The following is a 12,694-nucleotide window of genomic DNA, read 5'->3' as shown; positions in this document are numbered from 1 at the left end:
CGCAGGAACACCTCAGCAAGCGAGAGTCCAAAAGTGGCAGGCTCAAACCAATGAGAGCCCCCCCACCCCACCCCGGGCACACAGAAGACTGGGCGACTTGGAAGGCGCTGAACAGACTATGCTCTGGCACCACGAGATGCCAGACACATCTCTCCACACTAACACAGTGGGTGTGGCTCTTCATTGAATGCAATTTTCCTGTTTCTTGGCAGAGGGGGTTGGACTAGATGGCCCACGAGGTCTCTTCCAACTCTAGGATATTATGATTCTATACTAGGAATGCTATTTTTGGTTTTATCCAACACCAGGACTTTGCATAGGTAGTCAAAGCCAAGGCTGACATGGAAAATGTCCAGAGAGGACATACTTTGTTGGATGTGGATAAGTGAAACACTGGAAAGTGCTCCAATTGTATTGCATTTGGACATTTTCTGGGCTCCTTCGACTGGAGCCATCTCTAAGCTCACTCAGCCAGCTCTCAGTATAACTATAACTTCCTCCAATTCCTTCTCTCCTTTGTTTAGGATGACTTCCTTGAGTGCAAGGAGTGCTTACTTTGTATCCAGGCCTGGCAATGGCACTGTTGATGACAGATTCCTGGTCTTCGCTGAAGAGCTCATCCGGCGTCTCGCTGTCCAGGAGATTCTGCAAGTCGAGAGAGATCACCTTCTTCCTCTTGCATCTCTGAAACTCATCCTCAGGGGAGAAAGGCAGAAAGATGGGGTGGATTCTCTTGGAGGGAAGCTTTTGCAGATCTCTACTCTTGCGAGAGTGGGAATGATACATGCATGCAACTTCCAGGTAAAATGGAAATGTAGCAGCAAATAGGAGAGATAATATCAAGAGAGATCCTTTTCGGAGAAAGAAAAGTACGGCTTTATTTCCAGCTGGGACCCTGGAGTGGAGCTGTGTCCAAAAGCAACCAGAGTGAGGATAAAGGCATTGACTGTGCCTTTTATACCTCTACAAATGCAGGCAAACAAAGAAACATGCTTCTACATACATTGACATCATTCACTGCGTCACTTTAGCATCATAGAAATATCAAATTCTATCTTCCAACATGCAAAAGGCATGTCTCTGTATTTCTTTCTAAAGAGCAGCATACAGCTGACAGCAGGCCTGTAGCCAGGATTTCGATTCGAGGGGGGGGCAGTTTCAGGGGGTTTTGGGCGGGGGGGGGGGCTGAGTTTCGGGGGGGGGGGGGCTGAGTCTGAGTGAAAGAGGGTCTACCCTAGCAAACCTTTTGTATCATTACCCCAATACCCCCATGCATATGGGATATATTGAGTATGGTGATCAGATCATGATATGAATAAACATAACAGTTTAAATAATGCACCAGGAAGGCCTTTTCGCAAACCACCATGAGAATTTCGAGGGGGGGGGGGGGCTGAAGCCTGGCTGACAGCTTACATCCATCAATCAAGGGGCCTACTTTGACCTGTCAGGAGGGAGGGGATAGGCTCCCTACTTTTTACTTATCTCTGTTGGTGCTAGGACGGGCTTATCTCCCCCCTTCCTGGAATATTCACCCCCCCTCTTTCTGTGCCTGGACAGCAGCTTGTCCTGTCAGCTTGGGTTTCTGATACAGAGAGAACTTGATTTTTTCTTACATTTCAATGCTTGTACATACAATATATGTATAAATAAATATCTATTTTTCCAATATCTCCCCATCAGTAAGACTTCACAAGGGATGGAAACCCTCCTTGGTGGAGGTGGACAGCAACATGGAGCAGAACCCCCTTCACCTGGGCTATAACATCCACAGATAAGAATGTATACAAGCAGCATGTGAGACTCACTGTGGCCCGTAATAATACGGTATCGGCCTCCTCCAGGTGGCAGGGAACGCAGGTGGCCCAGACGTCCCACTCCGGCTTCCAATAGAAGAGGAGCAGAAGGGCTCCGCAGGAGAAGAGGTAGCCAGCAACGCAAAGGACCCTCTTGGCGACCTGGCTCCTGTAGCCAAATATTTCCTAAGAGGTAGAAAAAAAATAGTGTTCAATTATTCATAGAATCCTAGAGTCAGAGGTTGGAAGGGATCCTCAGAATGCCTGTGTACATATCATGGTGCAGCGGGGGAATCATAAGTTTCCACATTCCCAGTGAAGCAAGTGATGCTCCAGATAGTTGCACATCATCCAGGAATGCACACCTGGGCATGCAACAGGAGCACAAGTCAGACTTCAGCTGTGAATATGTGATTTGAATATAGATGTCATGGGATGCCCAAAAAGGGATCACTGCATATGGTCAGGAAGTTACATGCGTGTAAAAGTTGCACGTGTGCAAAACAACACCAGCATCTAGGAGTTGTAGTTTTGCAAAGACTAAAGAATGCAGTTTGACCCCACTTGTAATGAAGTCGATAGGAACTTTAGAAGGGTCTATCCTAGGAGGAGAGACCCTGCGGCCCCACCAAAGAGGGATTGCTACATTGGTGAGCAAAGAGAAGCCTAATTTTAAGCAATTTATTTTCCTTAAGTTCCCAAAAAGAATCTCACCAAAGTGCCACCGAGATGTTTATTAGCGATTCAGCTGAAAAGGATGCAAAGCCGTGATCATTCATCAAGCAGAGCATGTGGTTACAGAAATAAAGGCCATTTTTATAGAAAATACAGAGTTGTGAGTTTCAAAATTCCCGCTCCTCCCTCTTGCCCAGCTCGAAGGGGATTGGCTGACATGCAAACAGCTGGGAGGAGGCTTGGCTGTCCCCCATGCATCAGGGCCACACACAGGGCTTTTGCGGTATGCCAGAGCCAATCAGGAGGCTCCTGCTGCCTCGACGCTTCAGCGAATCAGAACAGAGGAAGGCGGGACGAAGGGATACAATGCATTCTTGAGTGGATTATGGAGTTTAATGTCCTGGAGGCTTATTGAGTCAGGAACCGGCCTGCCAGAAAAACCAAGGCTATTGTCTTGAGATGTGTCTGTGATAAGCATTGATTACTTAATCCGAGTTTTCCTCTTGCGATCAGATAGGGCACAAAGGGGGAGACTTTGGTGAATGTCTTTAGTGGAGAGATTTGAAAGAAAAATGGGTTGGGGGAAGAAGGACTTTTCGAAGGTCATCTTTCCCCCATTGTTATATAATTAAAAGTTTGCCAAGCAAAAATCCTCTTGATGGCCCGACTCCAAAGTCAAGAAAGATAATTCTTTGTTATTTTCCATGCAAGCAATGTCCTAAGATATGGGGCTTTCATGATCGCTGATTGCTTTTTTCAGAGGCAGGGCAACTTCCTTATGTAATTTCCTCAAGGAGAGGGGAAGGGGGCAAAAGGGTCAGGGCAAGGTCAGATACATGACGGGAAATATAGAAATACAGGAGAAAATATGAAAATATAGAAATCATAATACAGAGAGTAAACCCAACTACCCTCCCCCAGTGCCCATAGTTCATATTATTCATAGGAAGGTCCATAAAGGGAAATCTATCCATGAGGGGGAAAGAGAGTCCCATGTTTGTGAGATGGGGGACCATCAGGAGCCCAGGTGTGTCTCAGATGGGAAAATTCAAATACTTTTGTGGCATGATTTTGAGTAATAAATTGGTTAAACTGCTGTAAACGTATGAAAATAGGGCGTAAAGCCTTGATTAAATGATACACACCAAACTGACCAAGGCTTAACCCTTATTATCCAGCCTGGTGTCCTTGCCCTTAGCAAAACTATAAGTTACTATCTCTTATTGGGGGGGGGGGGGGTCATGTTCGACTTCAGTAATGGTCATGGCTCAAGGCTATAGAGATCTGGGGTTTGTAGATTTGCAAGGTCCATAGCCTTCTCTAGGTGCACTGACATTGATGCAGTTTGACCCCACTTGTAACTGCCATGTCTCCATGCGTTGGAAACCTGGGAGCTATAGTTCCTTGAGGCACCAGCACTCTTTGGCAGAGAAAGCTCAAAACCTTGTCAAACTACAACTCCCAGAATGCCACAGTATGGAATCATGGGAGTGAAGGTGGTCTCAAACTGTGTTCATTGTGTAGATTGCTATGAATGTGCCCCCAAATACTTGCAGTGGTCTTTGTTGTGACGTGGACTACCACAACGTCCCAAAGTCGCTCCAAGGCAGTGACACAAAAAGCACACTGCAACATTAAAGAGATGGGCCAAAACTAATAAAATGAAACTCAACATGGACACATGCAAGAGACTCCACTTACGCAGGAAAAATGAAATGCAAAGAGACAGAATGGGGGACAATGAGGCCTGGCTCGAGAGCAGGACGTGTGAAAAAGATCTTGGAGTCCTCGTGGACAACAAGTTAAACATGAGCCAGGAATGTGATGTGGCGGCAAAAAAAGCCAATGGGATTTTGGCCTCCATCAAGAGGAGCCTAGTGCCTAGATCCAGGGAAGTCCTGCTCCCCATGCTCTATTCCACTTTGGTTAAACCACATCTGGAATATTGTGTCCAATTCTGGGCACCACAATTCAAGAGAGATATTGACAAGCTGGAATGTGTCCAGAGGAGGGCGACTCAAATGATCAAGAGTCTGGAGAACAAGCCCTATGAGGAGCGGCTTAGGGAACTGGGCATGTTTAGCCTGAAGAAGAGAAGGCTGAGAGGAGACATGATAGCCATGTATAAATATGTGAGAGGAAGCCACAGGGAGGAGGAGGGAGCAAGCTTGTTTTCTGCTTCCATGGAGATTAGGACAAGGAACAATGGCTTCAAACTACAAGAAAGGAGAATCCGTCTGAACATAAGGAAGAACTTCCTGATTGTGAGAGCCGTTCAGCAGTGGAACTCTCTGACCTGGAGTGTGGTGGAGGCTCCTTCTTTGGAAACTTTGAAACAGAGGCTGGATGGCCATCTGTCAGGGGTGATTTGAATGCAATGTTCCTGCTTCTTGGCAGAATGGGGTTGGACTGGATGGCCCAGGAGGTCTCTTCCAACTCTAGGATTCTATGATTCATTCAGAAGCCAGGCCAATCCCCCTTTCAAGGTGCCCAACAGTGGCTCCTCTTCCAGCTTAACCTCTGCCCTCACAAGCCAGTAAAACAGCTCCTTTAGTGTCCTAGAATACCTCCAGGTTCAGTTACATTCCTCCGATAAGGATCTTGTCCCTCAAGTAGACAGTGAGTGCAGCCAAGCGCTGACATCCATGATCCACAGGCTGAGGGCACCCAAGAAAGAGACCTTCTCCATCTCCAGGCCATATGAGGTGTGTGGTCTATAAGGGGCCTCTGGCCATGGAAACTCTGGGGAAACCACAAGCTGGCTTCACCCTTTTGGAGAGACATCTATTGCCAATTCCTTGAATAGCACTGGCAGAAAATACATGCTTACGAACATTATTTGCCCATAAATGTTAAGAGCATTTATTTATTTATTTATGACATTTATATGCTGTTCTTCTCACCCCGAAGGGGTCTCAGAGAGGCTTACAAGTAAAAACAATATATTATATTATTATCATAGCACAATATTAGTTCTAGATATTACTATATTGTACTATACCATTATACTGTAATATAATATGAAACTCGCTGGAACACCCCAGCAAGCGAGAGTCCAAAAGTGGCAGGCTCAAACTCAGAACCTCAATCAATGGCTGATACCCAATGAGAGACTCCCCCCTGGGTACGCAGAAGACTGGGCAACTTGGAAGGCGCTGAACAGACTGCGCTCTGGCACCACGAGATGCAGAGCCAATCTCAAGAAATGGGGCCACAAAGTGGAATCCACGACACGCGAGTGCGGAGAAGAGCAGACCACTGACCTCCTGCTGCAATGCAACCTGAGCCCTGCCACATGCACAAGGGAGGACCTTCTTGCGGCAACACCAGAAACACTCCAAGTGGCCAGATACTGGTCAAAGGACATTTAACCAACTACCAAGCTTGCAAACTTTGTGTTTTGTCTGTCTGTTTGTTTGTTTGTTAAAATGCAATACAACTGTTTGGCTTGCTCCTGACACGATAAATAAATACTGCAATGTTATTAGTAATTTTAAATGTAATATAAAATATATAATTATAATATCATATTATAGATTGGACTACTGCAATGCGCTCTACGTGGGGCTGCCCTTGAAAACGGCTTGAAAATTCCAACTGGTCCAACGGGCAGCGGCCAGGATGTTAACTGGCGCTCCTTACAGAGAGAGGTCAACCCTCCTGTTTAAGGAGCTCCACTGGCTGCCGTTTACCTACCGAACCCAAGTCAAGGTGCAGGTAGGTAAAGGTAAAGGTAGTCCCCTGACATTAACTCCAGTCATGTCTGACTCTGTGGTGCTCATCTCCATTTCTAAGCCGAAGAGCCGGCGTTGTCCATAGACACCTCCAAGGTCATGTGGCCACTGGCATGACTGCATGGAGATGCTAAAGGTAAAGGTAGTCCCCTGACATTAACTCCAGTCATGTCTGACTCTGGGGTGTGGTGCTCATCTCCATTTCTAAGCCGAAGAGCCAGCGTTGTCCGTAGACACCTCCAAGGTCATGTGGCCGGCATGACTGCATGGAGCGCCGTTACCTTCCCGCCGGAGTGGTACCTATTGCTCTACTCACATTTGCATATTTTCGAACTGCTAGGTTGGCAGAAGCTAGGGCTGACAGTGGAAGCTCACGCCGCTCCCCGGAATCAAACCTGTTTCGATCAACAAGCTCAGCAGCTCAGTGCTTTAACCCACTGCACCACAGGGGGCTCCATAAGGTGCAGGTGCTTACCTACAAAGCCCTAAACGGTTTGGGACCTGCCTACCTGCGTGACCGCATCTCCGTTTATGAACCCACACACTTCCTCCGTTCATCCGGAGAGTGCCTGCTCACGATTCCACCTGCGTCGTAGGTGCGTTTGGTGGGGACGAGGGACAGGGCCTTCTCTGTGGTTGCCCCCCGACTCTGGAACACCCTCCCCAAAGACATTAGACTAGCACCCACATTGGCAGTCTTTAGGAAGAATCTGAAGACCTGGCTATTCCGATGTGCCTTTCCGGAATAGGATAACCTCCAGCACTACGTCCCAGAAGCACTTTATTAGAGTTTAAGACTCTCTGCACTCTGCACTTGCCCAGAATCCCAACATATCACCTGCCACACCCAGCACTTTTTTTTAACCTGTGCCCATCACTGGCCCGGCCCTGGTTTTTATTGCATAATGATGTAACGTTTTGTTATTGCTTATTGCTTATGTTTTTAATTTGCTTTAAATTGTATTGTTATTGTTTTGCTGTTGTCGTGTTGAGGCCTTGGCCTTTGTAAGCTGCATTGAGTCCTGCGGGAGATGCTAGCGGGGTACAAATAAAGTTTAATAATAATAAATTATTATTATAATTAGTAGCAGTATTATATTGTATCACATCATAATATTATTAATATTATATGTATACACAGTATATTATATTATATTATATTATATTAAATACAGTGCAGGAGACATTTCGATCATCCCGTGCATTGCCTGCATTTTTTTATTAAATTAACTTTATTTGTACCCCGCAAGGGCAAGATGGATGGATGGCATCCTTGAAGTGACTGGACTGACCTTGAAGGAGCTGGGGGTGGTGACGGCTGACAGGGAGCTCTAGCGTGGGCTGGTCCATGAGGTCACGAAGAGTCGGAGACGACTGAACGAATGAACAACAAACATCTCCCGAAGGACTCGGTGCGGCTTACAAAAGGCCAAGGCCCTCAATAAAACAACAGCATAACAAATACAACAATAAAACTCATAAAGCAAACCAATAAACATTAAATCAATCACAGTAAGTCATCAAAACAATACATCATGACACATTTAAAACTAGGGCCGGGCCAAATGTAATGAATAAAATTAAAAGTGCTGGACATGACAGGTAAATGTAAGGATTTTAGGGTAGGTGCGATGTGCAGGCAATCTTAAATCTCTGGTAACGTGCGTTTGGGACATGATTGTGGGAGTTTCCTATTCTGGAAAGGCACACTGGAACAGCCAGGTCTTCAAGCTCTTCCTAAAGACTGCCAACGTTAGGGCTTGCCTGATGTCCTTGGGGAGAGAGTTCCAGAGTCGGGAGGCCACCACAGAGAAGGCCCTGTCCCTCGTCCCCACCAAACATGCTTGTGACGCAGGTGAAATCGTGAGCAGGGCCTCTCCGGATGAACGGAGGGATCGTGTGGGTTCATATACGGAGATGTGGTCACGTAGGTAGGCGGGTCCCAAACCGTTTGCCAGCTTGATACCAGCAGAAAACAACACATTCCCAAAAATATTTTAAGAGTGTTTCATTCTCCCATTGCATTACTTGGAGCTGAAACTTGAGAGTTTCCTTTCAATCATAAGTAAATCTTCCCAAAGAGCCAAAGTACTCAGCAAAGTGGGTGTTTAGAAATACCTGGGAAGCTCCTACATTTGGGAAGACGGTGCCAGAGAGCCCAATTTCCTCCTCCTCTGCTTACCATCTCCTCCTCGGTCCCTTTGCCAAGCAGGGCATGGTGGCCGTCCAGTGAGGAAGGCTTCCCTCCCATCCAGATTGACAGCTGTCACTCACTCCAGATTAGAAATACCCGGGAAGCTCCAATATTTGGGAAGACGGTGCCAGAGAGCCCAATTTCCTCCTCCTCTGCTTACCATCTCCTCCTCGGTCCCTTTGCCAAGCAGGGCATGGTGGCCGTCCAGTGAGGAAGGCTTCCCTCCCATCCAGATTGACAGCTGTCACTCACTCCAGATTAGAAATACCCGGGAAGCTCCAATATTTGGGAAGACGGTGCCAGAAAGCCCAATTTCCTCCTCCTCCGCTTACCATCTCCTCCTCGGTCCCTTTGCCAAGCAGGGCATGTTGGCCGTCCAGCGAGGAAGGCTTCCCTCCCATTCAGACTGACAGCTGTCACTCACACCAGATTAGAAATACCCGGGAAGCTCCAACATTTGGGAAGACAGTGCCAGAAAGCCCAATTTCCTCCTCCTCCGCTTACCATCTCCTCCTCGGTCCCTTTGCCAAGCAAGGCATGGTGGCCGTCCAGTGAGGAAGGCTTCCCTCCCATCCAGACTGACAGCTGTCACTCACTCCAGATTAGAAATACCTGGGAAGCTCCAACATTTGGGAAGACGGTGCCAGAGAGCCCAATTTCCTCCTCCTCCGCTTACCATCTCCTCCTCGGTCCCTTTGCCAAGCAGGGCATGTTGGCCGTCCAGCGAGGAAGGCTTCCCTCCCATTCAGACTGACAGCTGTCACTCACACCAGATTAGAAATACCCGGGAAGCTCCAACATTTGGGAAGACAGTGCGAGAAAGCCCAATTTCCTCCTCCTCCGCTTACCATCTCCTCCTCGGTCCCTTTGCCAAGCAAGGCATGGTGGCCGTCCAGTGAGGAAGGCTTCCCTCCCATCCAGACTGACAGTTGTCACTCACTCCAGATTAGAAATACCTGGGAAGCTCCAACATTTGGGAAGACGGTGCCAGAGAGCCCAATTTCCTCCTCCTCCGCTTACCATCTCCTCCTCGGTCCCTTTGCCAAGCAAGGCATGGTGGCCGTCCAGTGAGGAAGGCTTCCCTCCCATCCAGACTGACAGCTGTCACTCACTCCAGATTAGAAATACCTGGGAAGCTCCAACATTTGGGAAGATGGTGCCAGAGAGCCCAATTTCCTCCTCCTCCGCTTACCATCTCCTCCTCGGTCCCTTTGCCAAGCAGGGCATGGTGCCCATCCAGCGAGGAAGGCTTCCCTCCCATCCAGACTGACAGTTGTCACTCACTCCAGATTAGAAATACCTGGGAAGCTCCATTGTTTGGGAAGACGGTGCCAGAGAGCCCAATTTCCTCCTCCTCCGCTTACCATCTCCTCCTCGGTCCCTTTGCCAAGCAGGGCATGGTGGCCATCCAGCGAGGAAGGCATCCCTCCCTTCCAGACTGACAGCTGTCACTCACTCCAGATTAGAAATACCTGGGAAGCTCCATTGTTTGGGAAGACGGTGCCAGAGAGCCCAATTTCCGCTCCTCCACTTACCATCTCCTCCTCGGTCCCTTTACCAAGCAGGGCATGGTGGCCGTCCAGCGAGGAAGGCTTCCCTCCCATCCAGAATGACAGCTGTCACTCACTCCAGAGGACTCTCTCTGCATCTGCAACGGTCCTAAACTCAGGGCTGCAGTGACCTCCCTCATTGCTGCGTCCGGCTGACTTTAAGAACTGGAGCACAAGCATTTTTCCACAAAACCCACGGCTCAGAAAACCTGTTCCTGCCTCCCGGCCATTAATCTTTCTTATGTAAGTCCCTTTGTTGTGACTCTTTCCCCTTTGCTGGCTTCACAAGCAATGAGGTAGGCACCACACTCTGACCTGCATAGGTCAGAAAAGGAGGGATTTGCACCCCTGCGGAGCCAAGGGATCACAAATCCCCCTGAGGAAAATGTCCTCTTCTTTCTAGCCATGAGCAATATGCAAATACTTGGCAGACATGTGTGATATGATGCATTGCGTGGAGAATGTGGGTAAGGGGTTGCTTTCGTTCTTTTTGCATAAAGGCAGACATTATTATCATGCTGACCATATGGTCATCCTCTGGGGGTGAATGATGGGAAATGACAGGAATTACCAGGGTGAAGGATTTCTTCAGATGGCACAGAGTTGGGATTGACCACTTAGAGGTCCATGGCTTGAGCTCTACCCACAATGCAACCATCAAAGGCACCCAGGATACCCAGAACTCATAGCAGGGCTTTCTTGGTGGCGCTGGAACAGTCCTCAAATGGAAATTAGTTGGAAGCCAATATGGAATAGTTTTCTACATCTAGAGAAGCAAGGGGATGTTTCTCTTCCAAATATTAATAATAATAATAATAATAATAATAATAGTAATAATAAACTTTATTAAACTTTATTTCCCAGTTCTCGGTGTTTATGCCAGAGTTTTTAAGGTTGGCTTTGAGCCCATCTTTCTGTTGCAATCCAGAGCAGGAAACGAGGCCCTAAGATAACCATCCACCACACTTGACTGTGAAAAAACAATCCTTTTTTATTGAAGAAAAATGGTTACAAAATAAAGGGAAAATGCAAAGTCAAAAGCCACAGCAAAATCAGCAAACATGAATGTCCATGAACAAGATCAAAACCCAAAGCCACACTGTAAAATACTGGAACCTGTTAGCAATCCACTAACCGTACTTGGTGTCCTAGAAATCTTTCAAGACGATGGCCAGGGAAACCGGGAGAACTGCCAAGGTCTTCATCAATCTAAAACGATGCCTGAACTGAGAAAGTCAGCCCGGCGGAAGGCACTTAAAGCCGAGGAATTGGTTTCGTGAAACACCTCCCTGCTTTGAAGCCGTTGTTTGTATTTCTTTTAATCGGGAAGACCTTCGCAAGCTGAGTGATTCACTCCTGTCTTGCCAGATCTGGCTCCTTCTATTCTCATTAGAGTTACCAGGTGCAGAAGGGAGTGAAAGGTCATGGCTTCCCTCTGAAACAGTCTCATGAACACTGGTACTTTCATTTTCCAAATCTACAGAAGTTTCTTCCTCATTAATTTCAGGAGCATTGACATCAAGAAGTACATTTTCATTAGCATCAGTAAATATATTTTCATTAGCATCAGGAAGAACAAACAGAGAATCAGGTTCAAATTCAAACTCAGGCTGAACCCCAACACTTTCAATCTCTTTTCCTGTCCTCCGACATTCCATTTTCCGTTCTTGAGTTCAGAGTACAGCAACTGCTTTGGGAGACGGTGGTCAGGCATCCAGACAACATGGCCAGTCATGTGATCATGCGAACTCCGCTTGTGCCGTCACGTCTGGGGGCTATAGCTCTTAGTGAAAGAGCCATAGACGTGACATCTTTCCCCAGGGGATTGCTTCTTGCCCTCCTTTAGGAAACTGGGACTCTCAAAGACCCAAACACTGTAGATAACTCAAAATAAGTTTTATTGTTCACAAAGAGTTATCTCTTTAAGGCAATAAGCTTGAAGTTTCAAAGGGGTGAAGGAAAATGTACATTACAGTCTCTGGTTGTCTTGGGTCCAAGAAGTTTTGAAGCTGATAAGCTTTTCCAGGTCCCTCTTTCTCAATGGCTGCAAATGCCGGAGCAATTCACAACCCCAGTCCAGATAGCCTATATTTGAAGACACAGGGTCTTCCTCTGGTGCCAAAGGAACTGGTCTGAAGGTACTTGAGACTTCCCAACGTCATTCAGCTTGGTCTGAACATAAAGCATAAGTGTCATGGGTAAAAACCTCAGAATTGGTGCTGAGAGGTAATTTAATCAAGGACTTTTAGAGCCAAGTTTCTTACGTCCATCTGATAGAAAATCTGAAGGTGGAATAAAAAAGGGAAGCACTCCCCTCTTCCAGGAAGAGGTGAAGCCAAACAATTGAGCTGAAAAGCAATTCAACTGGTGCAAACAACACTGATTGATAGCTATAGATAACCAATCAATCCAGGACAAAACAGGTGCTTTTCAGGTGATGGATGAGGGGCACACCTGTCTTTGTTGCCAGTGCATCACCTTCCACGTCATGAAGCAACTGCGAAACATCTTCAGGGCTGATCAGTGGATAAGGGAATAGGTTAGACCAGTGTTTAATATTTTTGGTGGAGAACCAGCGGGGCTTTCTTCTTCCCTGACGGACCAGAGGCACCTTTGTCCCTTTGGCCACAACTGTCCCTTCCTTTCCTGCAAACTCTCCCTCAATCAGCGGGCAATAATTTGCAAAGCAGGACTGGTCTAGGGAAAGTCACTTCTGAAATGCTTCTGGATAACTAACATTGGAAT

At 47.1% G+C, this 12,694-nt stretch overlaps 1 protein-coding gene across 1 annotated transcript in view; it reads right to left on the bottom strand.

Moving 5' to 3' along the window:
- LOC132770360 (probable cation-transporting ATPase 13A5) overlaps positions 1-8,456 on the bottom strand; it is a 69,567-nt gene extending 61,111 nt beyond the window's left edge. The window contains exons 1-3 of the mRNA XM_067466289.1: positions 8,388-8,456; positions 1,809-1,982; positions 556-696 (exon numbers count right to left, since the gene is read on the bottom strand). Coding sequence (XP_067322390.1) covers positions 556-696; positions 1,809-1,982; positions 8,388-8,456 — 384 coding nt within the window. The remainder of the gene's footprint in view (positions 1-555; positions 697-1,808; positions 1,983-8,387) is intronic.
- Positions 8,457-12,694: the final 4,238 nt, after the last annotated feature.

The sequence above is a fragment of the Anolis sagrei genome, chromosome 3, assembly GCF_037176765.1.
Source record: "Anolis sagrei isolate rAnoSag1 chromosome 3, rAnoSag1.mat, whole genome shotgun sequence".
NCBI classification, from domain to species: domain Eukaryota; kingdom Metazoa; phylum Chordata; class Lepidosauria; order Squamata; family Dactyloidae; genus Anolis; species Anolis sagrei.
The sequence above is the reverse complement of the archived record's forward strand: the minus strand, read 5'-3'. Positions and strand labels throughout refer to the sequence as shown.